We start from the raw sequence: 24,873 nt of genomic DNA, 5'->3' as shown, positions 1-24,873 counted from the left end.
TTTAATCTATTCAATAGCCTTTAGTCAAAGCATAAGATTATACTGACATATTTTTAGTGGAGTTTGTGTTTGCCTTCATATCCAGCAAATTCATAAACTACGAAGGGAGCTGGTTGCATCACAGGAAAAAGTGGCCACCCTTACATCACAGCTGTCAGCAAACGTAAGTAATTTACTCTTGTTGTTAATCCTTTCTATATGGTTATAAAAGTCTCCATTTATACCCACAGTAATCTCATGAGGAAGATGCTACTTTGCAAACAAAGTATTAGAGGTGACAACCATGATTTTAAAAGAACGGTAGGCTCCAACAAATGTAGGATGCATATTTCAAGCCAGTTTCTCTAACGTGAATTTAACTGCAAATTCTGAACTGAATTCTGAAGTCCTGTGGAAGAAAAACGTAAACCATGAGGAAAATGTTTGATTGCCAGCACAACAACAATAGAATCTTGGGTGAAGAGAAACATACATTCTAAGTGTGGTGGAAATGGCTCGAACACACAAATGCCTTGGAATGTGCAAATGTAATCATCTGGGGAAACAGGGATTCATAGTCTGCCTGTGCCCTTTCAACCCCACCCTCCCTGATGAGGAAGGTCTGCAGTGATGCTGTAGCTACATTTGGTTTAACGTGGTTATGCTTTGCACAATCAGGAACCCCATACTATAGGGATAAAAACAAATCCCACCCACTATGTCTGGTGCAGTGCTAGCATGTTCAGCAAGTGGGTGGCTCTCAAAGTGTCTGGCGGACATTTTATCAGGAGTCTCTGTGGCCACATTTCATGTTAAGTGGCCAAAATTCTTTTCTTCAGGGATCGAAAAAAATCAAGATTGTGGGATTTGCATACTGTGTTATGGTTCTAAATCATTACCTTATAATAAAAGACCTTATGGCTTTCACTTGAGATATTCTTATTCTTTCCATTTGAAGTACATTTCATTTCTGCTTATTTGCCACTACATTATACAAAAAAAGGGACATTAAAATAAAAGTTATTTTCTTTACTATTTTCTTCTGTTACTATAAACAAAAGGTTACAAGTAGAGTAATTTCTGTTATCACCCAAATAATGATACCTTCTCATATTTGATTGTATTATGTACCAAGTTCATACAAAATTGTATGTATTGTCATAGAATCATATTTAAAATCTGAAAGGAAGTAACAGTTCCAGGTTTGAGCTTCTGCAAAATGAATGAATTTAGCTTTTGCTGAAGAACAGCAATTACCACTGTCACAAAATAAAATGTCAGGTGTCACTTTGTGACATTGGTGGGTGTTTCTGAATAATGCAACACTTTCAGTGTTTTCTGAAATGGGACTGGTTAGGAGCAGGGAACGTTTATTTCAGACACACCCAATATTTGGTACTTAAGCAGATTATGGGTTAAACCTAATGATGTGTGTATGGACTTCCACTGATGTAATGAGACTTCCCTTTGCTCTGTTTCCCCCTGCAGTCCCTACCCTGTGCCCCTATCTGCTCTGGAGTGTCCATAGAAGATTTGAGGGCAGTTGGGGGAATTTCAATGGGGAAGGAAAATACATTCCGCCAGTGGTTTCCATTCCACTGGTAGACAAACAGTGTTGGATACAACCCTATGTTTTCACATTGTTCCTTCTCCTAAAAGGAACTTGTGCATATGATTGAAGGTGTTGTAGGTCTGGGCATGTAAGACTGTTTCTGCGCAGCTAGTATCTACCTCATACAGTAAATTATTGAGGCCCCACCAAACCCAGTTTGAATGCAAACCTCATGTGGTGCAATCTGCTGCAGTCAATTAACATCAGAACTTAAGTTTCTACTTGTGGCTGGTAAGAGTAAAGCATCCTAAACTTGAAAATATTCAGGCATTTCTAGAAGGTTCTGCATTTGGTTTCTAATGGAAATCTGGGTCCCACTATTGCTTTTCTGCTCCTATTTCTGTTTTCTTTAGCTCTACACTCTTATTTGTTCGCAACCTCCTTTCCCATTTTGTGACACTAAAAATGTCAGACATGCTGCCCTTCCAAACAAGTTTTGCAATCAAGGCACAGTACGAAAGTAATGTAAGCAGATACAAAAATAACGAATCTGAATAATTTATTCCAGTCACAGAATTAGTTCCAGAATCTGTACAGATTCTGTGGCCTCTAGTATTAAATGGCAGCTTGGTTTTTATAGCTTTTATTGGGGATTCTCTAAGTAACAGTTTTCCATCCCTGAATGTACCAGCAATGCACACTTAACAATCGGATATTAGGTTATGGTAGATGTGAAACTATTTGTGGGTAGCTGTCCTACAATTTTATTACTCCTTATAAGAAACCCCCCGTACATTTATTAAAGAATAAAATACTAATTTTAAACCCAAGGTGTGTGACAGATTAAAAAATAATCATTGTTGAATTTCTTCTATTACATTAATTTTAATGTTAATATTTTGATTATTTCTCTGAAAATCTTATGCCCACTTTTCACCATGTCTCCTAGATCATCTTCACATCTCGATTTGCTTCCTAAGCTTTTTTCTGGCATGGTACAAATATGCATTACTCATTGGTGTGTCATCTGGCAAAGACCTCCAGCCCTTAAAGCATTCAAAGTCTCTTTTTCTTACTCTGTGAAACATGGTACTGACAAGAGATAATTATTGCTTCTGAATGTCTTTGTCATAGTTTAGTATTATATACTTTGCTTTCATAAAATATGTGAATGGATATCTTATTTTTAATATATCCTGCGTTTATTTATGATAGCAGTACTGTATCTCAGCCTTCCTCAGCCTGGTGCCAGCCAGATGATTTGGACTTCAGCTCCCATCAGACCCAGCCAGCATGACCAGTGGTCAGGAATGCTGGGAGTTGTAGTCCAAAACATCTGGAGTCCACCAGGCTGGGGAAGGCTGCTGCAATCTGGTTCAATAAAGGGCTCAGGGATTTAACCCAGAATGTGAGTATAGATATTGACCAACATACTTGGCTACATTTTGCATATATTTGCATAAATATTGTGTTGGGATTTAACTCAGTGGTTGGATCCAGACTAACAGTGCATTCCTATATATGCCTACACAGAAGTAAGCCCCACTGAGTTCAGTGGGATTTGCTCCCATGTAAGCGAGTACATGGATTGCAGCCTAGGTTGGTCATGCTTTATTCTCACTGAAATCAGTGGGACTTATGTTAGTCGTGACTAACTTGTCCCATTGATTTCAGCGTGACTAACTTATTTTTGATTGAACTCGTTATTTAGATTTGTCTGTGAGATAAGGGAATACAATTAATATATTTTCTTACACCTATTCTTACATTTTCCTATATTCTGGCTTACAAACAAGATATATTTGGAAGCCATAATTGTGTGTGCATGTATTTTGTCTCGTTTGTTAGGCAAGCTTCTCTTATCCGAGATTCTTGTGCTGTCTTCAGTGTCTAGTTATTTATCTCATTTGATAAAGCCCAAGGCATCTTCCTTTTTTACAATTTAATCTACTCAAACTCCAGCTGCTGCTGCTGCTGTCTTGATTTACAGTTACTTCGACCTGAAGATGGAGTTTTCCCTTGTTGTTTGTTTCTGGCTGCTGAAGGAAATATCCTAGAGCTAGTTTTTAAAAAGGGTATTCAAATTGTATCTAACCAGCAGACTTTCAACTTGATTGAAATGGGCTCCAATTTCATACAGATTTCTTAACTTCAGGCTTACCTTGCTTTTACAAAGTTTCTATTTCATCAGTGCTTCTTGCCACATAAAGCTGATGAATTCACAATAGCAAACGTGTAGTTTTTAGGCCAGCATAAACCCTGTAAAGGGAGTTCCTTAGCGTAAGCTAGGACTTGGCCACAGAACCACAGTGCTGCCTGTTGTCTAGGGGGCAACCACATAAGAGTACGTGTATGATAGCAGGAAATATGATGTACAGTAAGATGTTCAACTGTATAGATAGGTACATACAGAACATTTTGAAGCATGGGAGAAAGCAAAACAGCAGTTATGGAAGGAAAACCCCCATTGTGTTGGGTCCTGCAAAGACACAGAAAGCAGAAAAACTAACAATTCTCCCACAGAAACTATCACTCCGACTGATGGCCAAACTAGATATTTGCTTGATACATAGCATGCAGCTGAGTACCAAGGCTTTCCTCACCTAATTACAGGGTATGCACCACGTGGGGAAGGGAGGCTTATCTCTTTTCTCCCCAGCACAAACAGAGCCAAAGTGACCCACAACCACCATGCACAGCCAGAATGCTTAGGGAAAAAAATCTGCATTGACATGATAGGGGACTTTTTTTTCCTAAGCATTCTTGCTGCACCGGGCTCTTCTCATGCAGGGGTGGGTGGGTGATAAGTTTCCCCTACGCATGTATGAAGACCGGTGTTGACAATATGTCAACTTTGTTGTGAGCCTTGACTGTATGCAGTGTCCTTTCACTGCTGTACCCATCACCACATTTCCACTCATATGGACTAAGGCAGGGGTGCAAGACCTCTCTCAGCCCAAGGACCTAGTTCCATTTTGGAGAAGCTTTCAGGGGATGCATTCCAGTGCTGTCTGGGGCTGAAGGCAAAAGGGGGTGGAGCCAAAGCAAATGAGTAGGGCCAGAAAAACAAGAAAGCCCTGCATATTTTAGCTTATAAGATTATAGAATAGTGGGGTTGGAAGGGGCCTATAAGACCATCGAGTCCAATCCTCTGCTCAGTGCAGGAATCTATTTCTATTATTCCTAATCTATTCTTTATTAATTTACAATATTTGTATTCTACACCATATCTAAAACAGATTTCGGAATGATGAACATAAAAGGTAAAATAGTAAAAAAATAAAAAGATTAAAACACCATATTATGCTTTAAAGAAAAATGGAATGCCAATAAAAACCATAGCTGGTCAGTTAAGGAATGCCTCCTGGAATAGTGCTGTTTTCAAGAGGCACTGGAAACAACAGAGTATTGCTGCTGGCCTGACCTCCAGGGCCAGGGAGATCCAAAGAAGGGGGGCACTGCACGGAAGGCTCTTCTCCTGGTGGACTCCAGTCGGGCCATAGGCCCATGTGGAACCACCAGGAACATGCCCTCCGATGACCTCAGGGACCAGGTAGGTTGGTAAGGGAGAAGGAGCTCACTTGGATATCCTGGTCCCAAGTTGTTTAGGGCCTATAGCTCTTACCCCAGTAAGTAAGCCTTAGGAGAGGCATTGCAATCTTTTTGAATGGGTAAAACTGCAAAAAAGCTGGGAAACCACCAAATTGGTAGTTGGGGGCAAAGGGTAAGGCCGGGGGGAAGGGGCCTGGCCATCTGGAGAACCCCAGAGGGACAGACTGGAACCTCAGGCAGATTGGATTTAGCCCCCAGGCCTGAGGATCTGCACCCCTAGTCTAAAGGTGTGTGGATATGAGGACAGAGTAATTGAGCCCAATGCTGTGTGCCTTGATATCCTAGATTTGTATTCCTTGACTGAGTCTGATATCCTGCTTGTGATGTTCCATCATTGGCTGCAGAACTAGACATAGTCCTACCCTCTGTAATGCCTGTTGGTGTAGAAAGGGAGGAGATGGGAGGACAGTCATCTAGGGCTATCCACGGTCATGTTCATTAACTTCATTAGGAATATTTATAAGTTGCACCAGGAATGGGAGTAGGAGTAACTTGTGAGGCAACATAGGATTTCAACTAGGCTCCACTCCTCCCTGCTACACCCCACTCTGACTCATTTTTTTCCCCTTGCATTCATGGACTTTTGCTGGCATAAGGGCTCCACTGGTTATTGTATGCTGGTTTACACCAACAGAGCACTCGACTGGCGTAGAGGACTTAGAAGTCCTAGCCTTGTCCAGCAGGCCTCATTCATGGATAGGATGGCACTATTATTACTTTAAGAAAACAACCCTATGCCCACCAGACAGTGTCTGGGGGGGTAGGATAGTTGGTTTCCTGGCTCCAAGCCAGGAAACCACGGTCGCCACCTCCTCTCCATCCCACTCATAGCCAGTGTGGAGAGAACCACACCAGCTACCTCTCCACACTCGGAAAATGGAGCACAGAGACAGGAAAAAGGGGATGTTCCTGGGTGCAGAGAGGGGAGGAGACCGGGGCAGCAGCCGTACAGGATTTCCTATGGCAGCTCCTGCCTCCTTCCCTCCCACTCCAAGGCACCACTACTAGATGGGTGAAATTGCCCATCTAGCAGAAATGCAGGGCAGCTGGAGTGTGGAGCCACCGCTCTCCTCCTGCCCTGCATTGGCTGCTTGGCAGCCTCAGAGTTTGGAGGCTGCCAACTATCTGGATAGGATTACATCCTGAGTAGAATAATTCCCCGTTCACCCCCCTCCTGCAAAAAAAAAATGTTAGGAAAGAAGGAAGGAAACTTTTCCTCCTCATAATATCAGTAATCCCAAGACCTATTCCATACACACTGATACTGGGGGGAAATGGGCTGTTGTCCCATTAAAAAAACAAACATTGAAAGTCTACTTTCTACCCACACCTTCCTGTAGCAGTGACAGTTGCCTAGCAATAAACGTGCTTGATACGCATAAATGCAGCAGACATGCCTTCACTATTGGAATGTAATTGTCTATGTTAATGCTGAACGCTATTTGGATTTTTATTTAAAAAGTGCTTTTCAGTTTAATTTGTAATACTTCAGTGTACCATGCAGTTGGTGAAACAATTTGTGTTCTGGATCATGAAACACATTGTTATTTTTATGAAAGCGTATTCTCATTATTATTCACACTGAGTTAAAAAAAAAAAAGATTGTTCAGAAGATTAGGATTTCTGAGACTTCTGAATTTAAAACTCCATGGATGGCAAGACATAACTTAATCTTGCTTTTCTAGAACACCAAGAAGACAAAGCAGAATATTAGGGAAGATACTGGTCATTTATGCCTGTTGTGGGCATGGTGTAAAGTCCTCCATAATCAAACAGACCTGGGGGACATCCTATGCTTATCATGCTGCTCTGGGACGGAGGTGGTTAGAGTGGGCTGCATAGTCCTCCCTCTGTCCTGCTGGGCTGTACTAGGGATACTGGAGAAATTTGAGATGGACTAAAATGACTGTGGATTCTAAGAATCTGACCTGCGGAATCCTCTGCAGACCGGCCTCCTCAGGCTGTGCGAAGTCAGTCGACTTTTGGATCTTTTTTCTTTCTTTTTTTTACTTTCCTGACGTTTACGCAAATTTATTCATAGGGAAATACATTTCTGTTGAGACTGGTAAATATACGTGGGGAAAAGCTGAATGGAATGGGGAACACTATGCGAAACATTACGCACTAAGTTAAATTATGTACATTGTTGCAAACCCTCTTATGGAGTTATTTGCATATTTTTCTGCATAACGGGGGGAAAATTCAAATCTGTCTGTGAGCAGACGACAGAGCAAAAGGTGCCTGACAATCCACGGAACACAGACGTGGTGGATTTTACACACTCCATACATCCCTAGGCTGAACCCAGTGCTGTGAGAATGTGCCAGTCTGTCTGTTGACTTCCTCTTCCCTCCTTCATGGCTCTATAAGATTAGGAGTCCTAGCAGCACTGTAGAGACTCCCAAATTATCTTTGTTATGCTACCTCCTCCTGAACACTTTTCTGGCAATGGGGCCCAGGACCTGTGTATGCATTCATACCACCCAGCTGCTTCAAGTAAGTGCTAGATCCTTCCCCTTGTTTTTTGGTTACTTTAAGCATATTTTCCCCAGCACCCTTTTCTTCTCTCCCGTGAAGGTGCTATATAAATAGATGTTTGATGCTGAGAAGACTTTTTTCAGTTATATTCCAGACAGACTATATCAGACTGAAACTAAGCAAAATCTGTCCTCATTTGGATGCAGTTACGTTCACACTTTAAAATTACAGTGTACCAGGTCACAGGGAACATGGATTTTATCACAGGTTTCTAAAAATCAATAATTTTGACATAGTTCTCATTCTGTAGAAACTCTGGGACACTAATACACCCACCACCCTTTACAGTGCTTTACAGCTGCCTCTCTTTGCAGGGGGAATGGTATACAGGTCTGATGTTACTAGGCAAAGTCAACTTTTTTACACGTTTAAAATAAGCAAACAAAAGCATACCTAGACATCATCATCCTGCTATGGAGCTATGTAAATGTTTCACAGTATGATTGCTTTTGTATCTGTATTTTTTTGGTGAAGTATTGCTATTTTATATGCTGCTGTGAAATGCCAGATCAGTTCAGAATAAGACCTCCCTTATCCATGATTTAATAGTGGATGAGGCGGCTGATCTGGCATGCATAACCGAGACCTGGGTGGATGAGCAGGGAGGAGTTGGTCTCTCCCAGCTGTGCCCACCGGGGTACTTGTAGGGATGCTGGAGAATTCGAGACAAATTAAAATGAACTTGGATTTCTAAGAAGCCAACCTGCGGAATCTGCTGTGGAGCGACCCCCTCTGGCCCTGCGGAGTCCGTGGACTTTCGGATGATTTTTTTACTCTTCTGAAATTTATGCATATAAATTCATAGAAATATACATAAGTTTCTGCTGAGGAAACATATAATGGAATAGGGGACAATACACTAAATGTTACTTACTGGGTTAAATTATGTAAATACTTACGTAAATATTTCCGTATTTTTCCTCATGACGAAAAAAAGATATTCACATCTGTCTGTGGACGGATGATGGAACGAAAGGCACCTGACAATCCACAAAACACAGACGGAGCGGATTTTATACAGTCCGTACATCCCTAGGTACTTGGTTCAGCATCAGGGAAGACTTGAGGGCTGGAGAGGGCAGGTTGCTGTTGTCTATATGAGTTCCATCTCCCTCTGCAGACTCCCTGTCCATGTGACTACTGGTCTGGAGTGTTTGCACCTTGTGTTGGGTCAGCGGGACATATTGGGGATTGTGTTGGTGTATTGCCTACCCCACTGCTCAACAGACTCCCTAGCTGAGCTGATGGAGGTGGTCTCGGGTGCATTGTTGAGATCCCCCAGACTGTTGGTTCTGGGGGATCTTGGGCACCTTGTCAGGGGCAGCTCAGGATTTCATGGTCTCCATGGGACTGTCCCAACATGTCATCAGCCCAACGCATGTAGCGGGGTATACTCTAGACCTGGCTTCCTCAACTGGACAGGTAGATGATGATCTGAAGGTGCGGGACTTTGCTTCTGTCCCTCTGTCATGGCCAGATCGTTGCTTGCTGAAGTTTAGACTAATGGCAGCTTTTCTGGTCTGCAAGTGCAGGGGGCCTATTAAGATGGTCTGCCCTTGGAGGCTAATGGATCTAGATGGTTTCCAGAGGGGTCTGGGAAGCTTTCCGGCTGATAAGGCTGGCTCTCATGTCAAAACCCTGGTTGATCTGTGGAATGCAGAAATGACCCGGGCAGTTGACGTGATTGCTCCTGAGTGCCCTCTCCTGAGTAGAGCTTGTACTGCTCCATGGTATACCCCAGAGCTGAGAGCAATGAAACAAAATAGGAGACGGCTTGAGTTCAGATGGAGAAGAACTCCTAGTGGGTGCACTCCTGGTGTGTGCCTATGGTAAGGTATACCCAGGGGCAGTGAGAGCAGCAAAGAAACAACATTTCACTGCCTCCATTCAATCTTCCATATGCCACCCAGTGGAGCTTTTCAGGGTTGTTCATGGCCTATTATGTGCTGGCCCTAAGGAGACTGTAGACCCATCTGAGGCCAGCTGTAATTCCTTTGCTAGGCACTTCCAGGATAAAATCTCTTGCATCTGCCGAGACTTCGACTCCAGTCTTACAGCAGGTAAATCTGGTGAGGTGTCCAAAGCACAGCCTTTTCCAGTTTTCTTGGATGAGTTTCAGTTGGTACAGCTCAAGGATGTTCACAAGGTGCTAGGACTGGTTCATGCAACCACTTCCATATTGGATCCTTGCCCCTCTTGGCTTATAAAAACTGGCAGGGAAGGAGCAGCTGGCTGAGCCAGGGAAGTGATAAATGCCTCCTTGCAAGAGAGAGTGGTCCCGGGCCACCTCAAAGAGGCGGTGGTGAGTCCACTCCTAAAGAAACCTTCTCTGGACCTGGAAAATCTTAATAATTTTAGGCCAGTGGCAAATGTTCCTTTCCTGAGCATGTGGTTGCCAACCAGCTCCAAATGCTCTTGGATGAGACTGATTATCTAGATCCATTTCAGTCGGGGTTCAGGCCATGTTGTGGCATGGAAACAGCCTTGGTCGCCCTGTGTGATGACCTATGTTGGGAGAGAGACAGGGGGAGTGTGACCTTGTTGATTCTCCTTGCGCTCTTGGTGGCTTTCGATACCATCAACCATGGTATCCTTCTGGGGCGATTGTCTGGGTTGGGAGTGGGAGGCACTGCATTGCAGTGGTTTTGCTCCTACTTGGATGGTCAGCTCCAGAAGGTGGTATTTGGGGGATATTGCTCGGCCCTATAGACTCTCCAGTATGGGGTTCTGCAGGGGTCAGTTCTGTCCCCCATGCTATTTAACATCTACATGAAACCGTTGAGTGGAGTTCATCTGGAGTTCTGGGGTGCATTGTCATCAGTATGCTGATGACACGCAGTTCTATTTCTTCTTTTCATCTTCTTCAGGTGAGGCTGTGGATGTGCTAAATCGGTGCCTGGCTGTGACAATGGACTGGATGTGGGCTAATAAACTGAAACTCAGTCCAGACATGACTGAGATGCTGTTGGTGGGTGGTTCTTCTAACTGGATGGAAGGTGCTCAACCTGTTCTGGATGGGGTTGCACTCCCCCTGAAGGAGCAGGTCCGTAGCTTGGGGGTTCTCCTTGAGCCATCTTTGTCACTTGAGGCTCAGGTGGCCTCAGTGGCACAGAGTGCCTTCTACCAACTTTGGTTGGTGGCCCAGCTATGCCCCTATCTGAACAGGGATAACCTGGCTTCAGTTGTCTCTGCTTTGGGAACCTCCAAGTTAGATTACTGCAATGCTCCCTATGTGGGGCTGCCTTTGAAGATGGTTTGGAAGCTGCAGCTTGTGCAAAATACAGCAGCCAGACTGTTAACAGGGATCAGAAGAACAATTCTGGCCCACTTGCACTGGCTGCCTATATGCTTACAAGCCCAGTTCAAAGTGCTGGTTTTGACCTATAAAGCTCTACACGGCTCAGGATCACAGTACTTGACAGAACACCTCTCCTGGCATGAACCAACCCATACAGTATGCTCTGCATCTAAGGCCCTCCTCTTGGATTCCCCTCCAAGGGAGGCTCAGAGGGCGGCAACAAGGGAGAGGGCCTTTTCAGTGGTGCCTCCCCATATATGGAATAATCTCCCTGAGGAGGCCTACCTGGCACCAGCATTGTCATCTTTTCAGCACCAGGTTAAAACTGCCCTCCTCTCTCAGGCATTTGGCAGCGTAAAATGAGTCTCTTGATTGTCTCTGGCTGATGTTTTAAATTGTTTTAGATATATGCTGCTGTTGTGTGTGTGTTATTTGTTTTATGTCATTATGTGAATAGTTTATATATTTTATATAATGAATTTTAATGGTTTTTAATTTTTGTGAACTGCCCAGAGAACTTTGACTATGGGCAGTATAGAAATATAATAAATGAAATGAAATTTGATAGCCTGCTCTCTAGATTTGCAGTGTTGTCAAATCCTTTTTGTTCTTTTTCCCTTTAAAGTTTATTGCTTTACTAGTTAAAAAAGATACAAAATATACCTAACAGAAAAATGGCTATATCTCTCACTTCTGTGCACAATTATTGGACAAATATTGAAACATATTGTATAAAATATAGAGAAGGAAAAACTACTTTATGGATATTTTAAAAGGGGGAAATTATGTACTGGATAAGGAACTGCAGAGTAAATTGGAAACTATGGTGAATTAGAGACTTACTGGCTTAAAGCAACTGCAAGGGGAGAAGCAAAAGAGAATGTACAGAAAAAAAATTTTTGTGTACAGAAAATGTGCACGTCTCAATTTATTAAGATGTGATCATTCAAATCAGGCCAGTATGAGGCCTGCAAATATTCTGGGCCTTCAAAATATCGCAAAACATAGTATCAGTACTCCTATTGGTACATCTTAAATATTCCATTGCAGATACTGTCCATAGAGTTTGCAATTTTAATGAATATGTAGTGCATTAATTTTTCCAGCTTCCTGCCACATTACAACCTTATGAAGGAGAGGTGCAAGACAGTCTAATTCTATAGATGAAACCATTTCCAGAGTTTGTTAGTCTCGGGTGTACTCTTTTATTGCAGGTCCTGTAGTTTAAAACTTCAGTCAGACATGGCAAGTGTTTGCCAACTATTTTCAGCAGCGGAAGAGAAAAGTATTCATAATGAAGACCTGCTGTCCAGTATGATAGTCTTTCAGATTGGAGAACAGACTTAAAATTAAAATTAAGAGCTGGAGTATAGAATGTTGACCAGATTTGGGTGTGGTTGGACAATGATGAGAGATTTAGTAGAAGTAACCCTTTGCTGGAGATTATGACATGGACATATGGTTTTCTTAACAAAAGTACATGCAGACATGTTTTATAAATTTTGTAGACTGCATCTGAAGCCTAGTGACATTTATATGGCTCTCCCCAACCCCTATCTTTTTCACAGGCCCATCTTGTAGCAGCATTTGAAAAGAGCTTAGGAAATATGACAGGCCGGTTGCAAAGCCTAACAATGACAGCTGAACAAAAGGTATGTTGAAACAGCAGATGCTTTAATGTGGGAAACAGCCCTTGGCTTATATTAAAGTTTGTATTGAAAGCTGGATGAAAGGACAGCTGTAAAAATAAACAGACGGGTGCATCTTTCTTTCATGACCCTTACTATCAAAGCTTCGTAGAAGTTCAATAAGAATAACATTGCACCCCATCAAGTTTAGTTTAGCTATATCGGAGGGCAGCGTGAAGATAAAATCTTTCATTTCCAGGTTTTAATTAAAACATTTGAGACTCTGGATTTAATCTGTATTGAAAGATTCAGCAACAAAAGCTGGTCATAAACCAACTTGGAGGGTTTGTTCTAGTCTGACAGCATTGTCAGAATACTAAATATGAGACAGAAGAAATATTTCAAGGATAGGAAAACAACCCAGTTTTCAGCCTTTTAGCAAATGCTATCTAGGCAGGCAGTAGGAAGGTGGGTTTGGTTTTGACTTTGCTATTTAGAATGTTTTAAGTAATACCTGACATGTAAACTTATTACATGATAAAACTAAAAGCCCAGATGCCGAACTAAAATTAGTGCATAAGATAAAACATTGGAAGTGGTTCCATGTTGCAAGTTGGGACTGAAAAATAAGAGCTGTAGCATGGCAGATACAATGCTGATCATCTCTTAGGCTAAGAGTTTGAGAGCATTGCAGGCGCAAATGCCCCCTTCCTCTTCTGCCATCCCAACATTATTTCCTCCTCCCTTCCCTTTTGCTTTAGCGTTACATCTAGTGACGGGTGAACTCCTCTTGCTTTGATTCTGAATCATCTTGGTATTTACAGACCTTTTCTGAGAACTCACAGAAGACTTTTGTCTGTTTTCTAAGAGGTCTCCCCTGGGTCATAATGTTAGCATAGCTTTTTTTTAGTTTTACTTTTGTCATCGTCAAAAAAAGCCACTCCACTTTTCAGTGAGTTTTCAATAGGGGTGTGCATTCCTTTTAAAACCAATGAAAAATAAATGAATAAGTCCCCAATCGTTCATTTGTTTTTTATAGTAAACGGAAGCAACTGAACGAATAAACAACAAAATACATATTTGAATGAATTAAAACTTTCTTTAGCCTCCCCTTTCCAGTGTTCCCAGTGCAGCCAACATTGCTGTCCCTGTGCTGCTCAACAGCATGGAAACAGCAATCTTTTCTCCCCCACCCAGCTGAATGCTGATCGACTGGGGACTTTTTCATTTAATTTTTCATTGGTCTTAAAAGGAACGTGCACCCCTATTGAAAACTCACTGAAAAGTGGAGCGGCTTTTCTTGACAATGACAAAAGTAAAACTAAAAAAAGCTATGCTAACATTATGATCATGAGTAAAAGTGGGTGGGGCTCCCTGGGGCTCACTGAGCCACATGTAGTCCATGGGTTGCCCACAAGTGCTTTGTGGGGTTGCCCACCATGGCTTGCTTGCAAGTGTTCTGGCAGAGGTGGGGGAATAGAATGCCTGGAGTGGGGGAATAGAATGCCTGGGAATTTCATGCCATTTGGGTCACCAAAGACCCAGCCAGAAAATTGACCTGGTCTTCCATTCAAATAAATGGAAAAATAAACAAATGTATGTAGTTCAAATGAGTGAAAAATAAAATTAATGAGACTTTAAACATGAAAACAAATTAAAAACAAAAAAAATCTCCTTGCACCTTCCTTGTTTTCAATGTTATCTGTAAATAGTTGACACATTTGTGAGAATGGAGTATATTATTTCCTCTTCTGTTTGTGCTACTCAATTTCAGTAAGCCTGTAGCAGTGGGCCATGGGTAGACTCCAGGCTTGCAGGATCTATTTTGCAGGAAACAACAACAACAAATGGCAGGGGGCAGAGTCAGATACAAAATGGTGTCTCAGAGCCAGTGTGGTGTAGCGGCAAGCGTGTTGTACTAGGAGCTGGGAGATCCAGGTTCTAGTCCCCACTCGGCCATGGAAGCTCACTGGGTGACTTTGGGCCAGTCACACACTCTCAGCCCAACCTACCTCACAGGGTTGTTGTTGTGAGGATAAAATGGAGAGGAGGAGGATAATGTAAGCCGCCTTGGGTTCCTTGCAAGAGGAAAAAAGGTGGGGTATAAATGCAATAAATAAATAAAATAGAGGGGAGAGCCAATCACCCTTGCACCTTAAGAGTTGGACACTGGGATAACTGGCATACAAATACAAAGCTACATTGGAGTTACTACAGATAAGGGATCTACTATAGTAGTAGAGCCCACTCTAGCTTCTGCCCACCCCCAGTTAAGGGAGACATAAGTGACCTATTGTAAAACATTTCAAAGAGGGACACCATCTCACTTAGGTGTCATTTAAAATTGGTCTCAAAATAAATTTCTTCCAATTTTATTCTTTCATATTTTGCAAAGCTTCAGTCGTCCTTTCTCAAAGAGCTTATAATAGTGACAGTGACCTCAATAGGTTTTTCCGGACATTTCAGCACATGCTTTTCTCCTGCCTGTTCCTTGATGCAACTAAGGTTAAGTTCCTTCAGTAGCTTTAATCCTCATTATATAAATGAGAAGTAAAAGCTGCAAAAGCAAAAGCAGTTTCTATTTAAACTGTGCATTATACTTGTTAAATAATCTCCTACAAAAGAGGAGTTTTGTCACCACACATAATGTGAAATAGAATATATGTTTTCTATTGTATATAGTTCCCCCATAAAACATTAAATTTTTATTATGTAACACTTTAGAGATTAATACCTTCCAACCTAAGGATTTTGGTACACTGCATTAGCTGAGATGAGAAGCAGATATCAAACCTAATTTTCTTCTTACTGTCATCCATATTACAACACTAACATCTTGTAAATATTTAAACCCGGGGGGGGGGGGAAGCATGGTTACTCTGATACATTTGAGCCTTCTCCTGTTGTTTCCAAAGGAATCAGAGCTCATAGAACTACGGGAAACCATTGAAATGCTGAAAGCCCAGAATTCAGCTGCACAGGCTGCTATTCAAGGAGCTTTGAATGGCCCTGACCACACTCATAAAGGTATGGTGTTTTGTTTTGGTGTTCACTGTTGTGGTGAGAATTAGTTTGTTCTCCAGAGATGTCCTAGGATTCTGGCTTTCTGTTGTTTGGAGGAATAGTGTCTGTGCCACATTTTGAGGTATGCTCAGTTGAATCTTTGATGCATTTGTAGTGTTTCCAAAGCTAGAAAACTCCTGTGTGTCATTCATATGCCACAGAATTCCAAGGATCTTCAGACTTCTCTTGAGGAATTACAGAGCAATCTCAAGTCGAGTTGAGAAGAGCAACATGGTAGATTTACTGCCGCATCCAAAGTCCTTATGATTCAGAGCAGAAGGTGGGAAGGGTCGGCAGATACCCCCCCATTGAAACAATGGGGGGTAAGCTACACCAGCTCCAGGGTTGTGTAGTTGAGGGGCTTGGATCACCTCCATCTCAACAGAATGGATCCAAACCTGGCTCTGCTCCTACCTCAACCCTGAAATGCCCCATCTTAGGGCCTTATGTTTGCCATTGCAGATCTCTCTTTGGGCACATCAAAGGCCTCCATGGTGATAGCCTCCCCCCTGCCCCTGCCCCCACCTAGTTTCTCTCTCTGCCATATCCTAACCACCTCCAGCAGACGATGTAAGGGGGTTTGGATTGTTCTGTTATTCACTAGCTAAAGATAGATACCTCTTTTAGGGTGCAATCCTATGGGGATAGGCGGCCGCCTCCAAACTCAGAGGCAACCATCTATCCAGTGCAGAGCAGGAGAAGCACAGAGGGAATCGTTCCCTCTGTGCTTCTCGTGCCCTGCATTTGTGGAAGGCAGAGCGGGGGTGGAGGCTGCTGGACAACACATAGACTGTGTTATACTGGCATTTCTGCCTTCCCTGCCCCGGAACGCCCCATTTTGGCTGCTCCACGCTCCTCTTTCGAGCGTGGAGTGTGGGGTCGTTCCGTGCTGCCTGCACAGCAGCACAGAAGGAGGGGAAGGTCGGTTCTCCAGGAACTGACCTCAGAGCGCAGGCTCTGAGGTCGGTTCCCGGAAACCCACATATCCTATGGCCGTCTAGCCGCTGACTAGCGGTCATAGGTTTGCTCCCTCTGTGCCTTTTGTATATGTGGTTTATCTATAGCCATGTTCCTGCCAAAACAGAGCAGTTTTGATCCACATTAAATCACTTAGAGATAGGTTTTAGATATGGTAAGTAGTATATTAATCAATGAAATAAATCAATTCAAGTAAAAGAGTTTAGCATGTACTTAATTTGCTTCAATTAAAGTCAATAGTACTGAAAATTAAAGGTTGCAAAAGGGAAAGAAAAGTTGGGAAAGCATTGTTCCATATACATGAACTCAATGCCATTCCTGCAGAGAAAGTTAGGATCCAAGCCACTGCATTAAAGGAGAAAAGTCAAGAGACATACTAGGTCATTGCTGCGCATGGTGCTCTAGCTCTTCTGTAAGCATTCACAATGGTTGTGTTTTCCCAGTAATATTCCTGAGGGCAAGCCCAGAGTGCTCTGTTTTGGAGGATCAGCTGTGTTGTTTCACTGCTGATTCCTACTATCCAGATGTCTAGGGTGTGTGCTTCTTCCCATGCTCATCTTTTTTCTAGTCCACCGGACAGACATACATTTACACACTGAGCCTGGATGCCCCAGGAGAACAAGGACTTCCCCCACATTGCTTCCACAAGAAGCAGTTCCTTTGAGTTTCTCTTTGCAGCCCATCCAACTCCCCCATTTCAGTGGAATTTAAAATTGCACAAAATATTGAAATCCCAGAAAAGGAAGTGTCCTGGAAAGAAAGATCCAATAAACACTTATTTCCATTTATTATAGATTTGCGAATAAGGCGGCAACATTCTTCAGAAAGTGTTTCTAGCATCAATAGTGGAACCAGCCATTCAAGCATGGGCAGCGGTAACGATGCTGACTCCAAGAAAAAGAAAAAGAAAAATTGGGTAAGTGCCGATTTAAACGTATGCATTGATTATCCTTTTGGATAGTTCCTCACTGCATAAATAACATAATGGCACATATAAATATGCCTTTTAGTGCCCTTCTGTATATGTAACTTTTGATAGTGCTGTGGCTAGATAGATAACATTTGTTTGCATCTAGCGAGGTGCTAATATTGGCAAACCAAGTATAGTTGGATCACTGTAAATTGTATGTGCACTAGAAACATTTTCTCAGTTCATTCTATAAAATGGGTTAACTGTCTGGAATACTTTAGTAGACAATGAAGAAAATCTGATGGAAATGTTTTATAGATAGATATAAAATCTTTGACTTGAGAAGAGCATACACTTATCACAAGTACTTCAGATTTTACTGAAATAATGGGAGGATTTACTTTTGTTGTTTAAAAATTTGTTTATTACACAGGTAATATTTTAAAAATACTGATTCCAACTTAATTCCCTTGATTTGTAATTGCACACTCTTTCATGTTTCTGCAAGGTGAACTCTAGAGGAAGTGAGGTGAATATAAACCCCTGGAAAATTTGGCATGCATCTCAAAGAACTTTATCTTGGCATGATTGCTATTCATTTTGGCAGTAGGCTTTTGTACCCTTCTAAAACAGATTATTCTTTATGTCTCCTTAGTTTTTTCTCTATTCATTTTACCTCCAACTTTGAAATCTAGAAAGGGGGAGTGTCGCCAAAATCCATTTCTTTCTTATTAGAAATCATAAACTAGAAAGAACATAAATTATGGTTATCCAATCAGCGTTTACACTCCCAGCTCTTGAAATGATATCCAGTGAAGAAAGTGCTCCAGCATTTAGTAGAAGAATCATTTGGGTAATCAAAACAACTATTTGTGTGTGGGGGATGTGGGGAGGGAAACACACCTTTTCCCTCTGTAAGAGTAACTTGTGTGTTCATAAGAAGCTTTTGATATCTCAAAAATAACTGCATAGTGCTCACTGCAAATATAACCTTTGCCATCTCAACTCCTGAAATAAATGGCTCTTTGGCTATTCTGTCCCTTTCAATAATGGATAAGAGCTTCTAGAGCAAAAACAGCAATGCTTGTACATATGAACTTGCTTCTTTAAAACAGAACTACAGCAAATACCTCCTCTTTCCCAACCCTTTCAGCTTCTTGTCAACAAAAAGGCAAGCATCATATTACGGCTTAAATCTGCTTATTTCTGATCCAGGCTACTGTAGAAACAATAGGGTCAAACATTTAAAGAAAAATAATTCTACATAAATAATTCACAAAATCATATTAATTGGAATGTGGTATATTTATAAAACCAATAATTTTAAACAATGTGGCTATTTAAGACCAGTCACCTTAAAGGGAATGCCAGAGGAATGGGATTCCATAGGAGGTGTAGGGTTTTAAATGAGCATCTGTTTAGCTGTACCACTTGATCCTGCACCTCTTCCATAGCGCTGTGCTCAGCTGACTTTAAAAAGCACTCTATTGTATTCTTAAAGTTACTGTGTTGCACATGTTAATACCCTGCTTTATCTATATACTTACCTCAGGCAGTGGCTAGATTGGCATCTGCAAACTAACTTTTCAGCAAAACATAAAGTAAACCACATCTTCAAAGATAATTCAAATACATTTAATCTCCTTTCTTTTCTCCTAGCTAAGAAGTTCATTCAAACAGGCCTTTGGGAAGAAAAAGTCTGCAAAGCCTCCTTCCTCACATTCTGACATAGAAGAAGTTACAGATTCATCTCTTCCATCCTCGCCCAAGTTACCCCACAGCTCTGGAGAGTGCGGGTCTTCATCAATAAAGCCATCCCAATCAGCATCTGCGTATGTTTTCCCCTTCCTGCACAAATCTTTCTTAGAAAGTATCAGTTTTGTTAAAGGAACAGTCTTTGATTCAGTGATGGGTAGTTCAAAAATATTGTCACTACCTTTGACATTTTGCTCCTGGTAATTATTGTCTTTCTCTCTCTAAATTCATTTCAGACATCTTGATTCGCTATTAAAATTTTGTCTCATGGAAATGCCATCCTTGCCCAACAATATTTTGACTGCACAGGGGGAACTCTTGCTTCTTGCACCTGCTTCCACTGCTTTCTACATTTCATTGTGACTTGAAAAATATTGATCTAGCATTCTTCCCCCCCTTTTGGGGGGGCATATATCAGGGGCAGTATCCAGTGGGGTGCTTATGCCCCCACTGATTCTCCTGCGCCCTGCAGATTCCCTTCTGCAAGTGAAATCCACTGCTCATGCAAGGGAGATTTAGTGCTTCCCGGGGCAACCCCGAACACTCGTTTCCGGAAGGAGGCAAGTAGGTGGAGCTGACATAAGGGAAGTCCGCTGACCTGCCTCCTTCCAGAATGAGTGTTTCTGCTCATTTCGGGACTTCCTCTGGGAAGCACTAAATCTCCCTTGCATAAGTAGTGGGTTCCACTTGCACAATGGAACCGGAGGGACCCACTGCTTGCAGAAGGGAATCAGCAGGGTGGCACAGAATCAGTGGGGACATAAGCACCCTGTTGGATACTGTGCAATGTTCTTGACTCTTCTCCATCATTCACCTTTCCTGACCCAAAACAACGAAGTCTCATGGCACTTAAAGATAATTGAATGCATTGTAGCATAAGCCTTCATCAGCTACGTGAAGTGTTATCCTCAGTTGGTTATGCGCACGCGTGCGCATGTGTGTGTGGTATGTATACACACACACACGTACAAACAGAAAAAGAAAAGAACATTCTTAAGATGTGTCCCACTTATATAGACAGCATGTGCAAATGAGATCTAGTCAACAGGGTAGGAGATGTAGAGGCTGTGGCCCACCCCCAGTAGAAATGAACAGGCCACATAAGATAGTTCTGTCCAAAAACACCTAAAGCAGAATACACCTGCTTCCTGTAATGAGCTAGCCATTTCTCTATCAAGTTTCATTCTTATTGCCAGAGAATGCACATGTCCACTCTTGTTAGACACCTGCAATTCCAATTAGCTAGAGGTTTCGATCATCAAAGCATCTCCTAAACATACTGGCAGAAGTGCTTGCCACCTGCAGAGCATTACATGGCTACACTGGTCAATAAATAGTTTATTTTAAGCATCTGCTTTCCTACTAGAATGCAGTGATGGCTTAAAACAGATTGTTTTGTCTCCTAGTTCTCAAATTAAGCATTCTAAAATTTGTACTCAAGACTTTTCATGTGGTATATATGTTGCTGGATTGTAACACTTCAGACTGCAGGTGTGTGTGCACGTGTGTGTAGTTGGGAGAACCAAATATTTGAATGCTTTGTCATGTCAAATAATGTCCTGCAAAACTAGTCTCGTGGGGAGAATATCCTAGCTTAGTCTTCTCTCTTAACATGCTGTATCTGAATGTTTTTGACATGAAGGAACATTCAAACATTGAAGTTATAGTCCTATACACACTTACCTGGAGAGTAAGTCCCATTGAATTCAGCAAAGCTCATTGGAGTTCACTCTCCGTCTTTTAGCTGCAGTCTTATTTTTTTTGTTCATACATTCAACATTATGATTGGCATAAATAAAATCTACCTAAGCCTTGGCATGTTTTCCTTCTTTAGTTTATCATTCCATTCCCCTCCAAAACCTCTTGTATTTTCATTCTATTGCATAGGTACTTTTTACTTTGTTTCTTCCTTGGACCTGAGTCTCATTTTCTAAACCATTTCCTTTACTTTCTTCCACTTGCATCCGTCTGTCTACTGCGTGTATATGCAGGTCATCCTTAATCTGGGCTCCAAAGAAAAGGCAAAATGGTCACGTGATCTACAAGCATAGATCCCGGTAAACTGGCATGTGGGGCTTGGAATTACATATCCAAGAACTAGAATGTAGTGGTCCATTTCCCCCCAAAAGGCATTTCTAGTAATTCCTTGAAAGAAGTTGTAGCAGTTTCAGATTTATATTGTAATACTAGATGTAGAATAACATGTATTATATAATATGTGGAGTATTATGAATTGATGCTGCTCTGCATTGTCATAGCAATAATAAAAAAGGACATTACTCTATATGTCCCAACAAGAAATAATTCGCTATTAAAAACTGACTTTCCTTACATTGGTTGCATCTTACATGATTTTAGAAAAAGAGGCATGATCAAGCTTCTTGTGTAGGGGCCTCTCATTATCCTCAATGATATGCACAGATATTGCTGTGGAACACTCTTCAGCTTATAAAAAAGAACAGAGACTTCTTCATATCAGAGCTGTTAGGCTGTGGTTATGTCCTCTTTCCTAGAGGGTAGCAGGGCAGAATAAAGTAAAGACTCCAAGTGTAAACAGTGAACCAAGCAACTACCTCCAGACATATGTTCTTTTACATTTTCACTTATCTGCTAAAAAAAAGTTTATATTGAAAAAAGTAACCTGTTCTAAAACTTAGTACACATTTTCCTCCCAATGTGGAAATGAAAGAAAATACTGTGGTATGCAGCTACATAGAAGCCACTACTTCTGCCCACAGACTGTATGGTGATCTGGTTATATTGTGTGGTGAGTCTCTGCAACCACAGAGACCATTCCTAGTATCAGCTTATGCTGCTCGAGACCCCACATTGTAGGACTGATCCATGTAGTGAGTGCCCTTTTACTTTATGGCCTTTGATCTGTGGAACCACTGCCATATAGAAGCATTCATCAGTGGTCTCCACATGGCTGCTATAATGAAGAAACCCTAGTGGTGAATTCACACATTCACATTTATCATTCATAAATGCAACATCAAGTGATGATTTGCATGTTTGAAATGGCAATCATAAACCAAATACCACAGTCATAGTATTTATAACACCAGACATCACCTTAAACACCATAATATATCAGTGGAAACAGTTCACATATTCAGGTACAAGTCAAGCGTTTAGTAATCAAGTAATAGATGCCAAGTGTTGAGTAATCAAGAAATAGTAATGCATGAGCAACGCATGCACACTATATTTTGTGCTGCACCTTATAGACAACATTGGCAGAGCTGTTTCCACCACAATATTTTACTTTTAATTTCTAGTTTGGGAAATTGTTAACTTTTAATGAAAGCAACACAACTGTTTAATAAACCTGTTTTGTAAAATACAGCCCTCCTCCATTTTTTTTTTGCAGGGGGGAGGACATAACCATGCACAATAATTATGCTTCTTATAAATGGAAAATGTAGAACTAAATAGGAAAGCTATGAAAGCAAGCTTAGCATTTTATCAAGATGTTTTATTCCCTTTTCATGTTTTTAAATTGAACCCATTCATGTTGCTTTGATGAAATTCTCCCTCCTGCTCCAAGGAGTCACCAGCGGCAAGCAACCCTTTTCTATTCTTTGATACAGAATAATAGCACACTGCCTTTAGAAGAGAACATTCCTTTAATCTTCTGCCTCTTTACCTTTCCCATTTTTTTTTAGGATCTGTGAATGCACAGAGGCAGAGGCTGAAATAATTCTGCAGCTCAAAAATGAGCTCAGGGAGAAAGAGCTCAAGTTAACAGATATTCGTCTTGAGGCCCTCAGCTCAGCACACCATCTTGACCAGATTCGAGAAGCCATGAACCGCATGCAGGTCAGCTCGGGGGACCAATTGACTGGGGCATTACTCACAAAAGCCATTTCTTTAAACCACTGCTGCAATCACCCTGGACTAAACAGAGACATGAAATGAGATCTGGGTGGAAACAATTTAGCTGAGATTTAATGGGATTAAAAAATAATGTAATAAGTAACAGAATAAGAGCCCTAGATTTACAACTGTCTCTAAAAAGTACCGTTTTGCTTAGTGTCCCTGTCTCAGTTGTTGGCAGCGATCCCTTATAACTGTCAGTTCCTCTGCAAAATGTTACTAAGAGATAACATACTCAGAAAGGAGGCAGAGAGGCTTTTGGGTACACAGAAGAGTGCTGACTGCTTCACTAAGAACTACATCAACATTTCAGGACAGCTGAAGGTATTCATGGCCTCTTAACTCCTTGACTCTACCTCCTACCATTTCTGATTTTGCCCTTTCACACTGTTACCTTCTTTTTCCAGTAGTTAATCTTCCAAGCTCATAAACCAGGTCACAGAATCTAGGGTTGTGAGTAGTCATCTTCTGTTGGGATTGCTAAAATGAATTAGCTGTCACAGAGCTTCTTAAATTTTGCCCTGTAGAGTTATGCAAGGGAATTAACTGTGCAATCCTATACACGCCTACTCAGAAGTAAGCTCCATTGAGTTCAAAGGGACTTACTCCTAGGTAAGTGAGTATAGGATTGTAGCCTAAGACCTGAAATAGAGGCGATGACATATGCAGACTGCACAGAGCAAATGTGAACTGAATGCACACATTCCTTCCAAATTGCCACTTGGATGCAGTCTAACGGTACAATTAGCTGGAGGTTTCAGGATGTATTTTTATCTAGGCTGTTTGTCGTGGAATCTGAGAAGCAAATTTTTACAATGTATCAACAACTTTGTGACATATTACAAAGATATAATGACCTAACAGTTCCAGCTGACGTACTAGTAGAAATTCTGTATTATTACTTTTCCCCTTATGCTGTTATGAAAACAGTTTGGCTTTAGCTAACAAGTTATGAACACCCATAATACACCCAGTGATATTAAATCTCAGCCCACAGCCTCACCTCACTTTTAAACACTGGTGTCTTATTGATATCTTGATACCTTATTGTTGTCTTTTAAACATTCATTGATCTCTTATTGGAGTCTTCTAAGTATTGGTGTCTTAATGATATCTTGCATTTCCAATCCTAGAATGAAATTGAGATATTGAAAGCTGAGAACGATCGCTTAAAGGCAGAGACTGGAAACACTGGACAGCCAGCCCGGCCATGTTCAGAGTCCTCAAGCAGCACATCCTCTTCCTCTTCGCGGCAGTCCCTAGGGCTCTCTTTGAATAACTTGAACATCACTGATTCAGTTGCATCAGGTAAATAAAAGTGATTTTGTGCTCAGAATGCTTTCCGGCATTCCCCAGCCAGCCATACTGGCTGGGGAATTCTGGGAGGTGTAGGACTTTTTTCTGTCTAAACATGCATAAGATTGTACCCTTGATTTTTTAGATCTTATCGTCCTTCCAGAGCATTTTTTGCATGGTTGCATGTATATGCGTATCTATATACACTTCTTGCTAAACAACTGAGAAATCCAATTAATCTTAACTGAAAGCTCTTCACTAGATAAATGAAGTCTACAATTTTAAAAATTAGAAAACAGTCCGGAAAGTTCAGCTGGTCCAAAACAGAGCAGCAAGATTGCTAATGGGGACTAGCCAATGTGATCATATTAGCCAGTACTTTTTC

General features: G+C 41.5%; 1 protein-coding gene across 2 annotated transcripts in view; it reads left to right on the top strand.

Moving 5' to 3' along the window:
- Positions 1-24,873, top strand: part of NAV3 (neuron navigator 3) — a 351,861-nt gene that overhangs the window by 292,273 nt on the left and 34,715 nt on the right. Inside the window, exons 22-29 of one of the 2 annotated variants that reach the window (XM_084810411.1) lie at positions 86-163; positions 12,548-12,631; positions 15,523-15,634; positions 17,443-17,564; positions 18,067-18,087; positions 19,218-19,390; positions 22,982-23,135; positions 24,326-24,500. In XM_084810411.1, the coding sequence (XP_084666537.1) occupies positions 86-163; positions 12,548-12,631; positions 15,523-15,634; positions 17,443-17,564; positions 18,067-18,087; positions 19,218-19,390; positions 22,982-23,135; positions 24,326-24,500 (919 nt within the window). The remainder of the gene's footprint in view (positions 1-85; positions 164-12,547; positions 12,632-15,522; positions 15,635-17,442; positions 17,565-18,066; positions 18,088-19,217; positions 19,391-22,981; positions 23,136-24,325; positions 24,501-24,873) is intronic. The other variant, XM_084810412.1, reaches the window with a different exon arrangement.

This window comes from Heloderma suspectum, chromosome 7 (assembly GCF_057233095.1).
Source record: "Heloderma suspectum isolate Gila_16-S chromosome 7, 16-S_ref, whole genome shotgun sequence".
Lineage (NCBI taxonomy): Eukaryota > Metazoa > Chordata > Lepidosauria > Squamata > Helodermatidae > Heloderma > Heloderma suspectum.
This window is presented reverse-complemented; position numbering and strand designations above follow the sequence as displayed.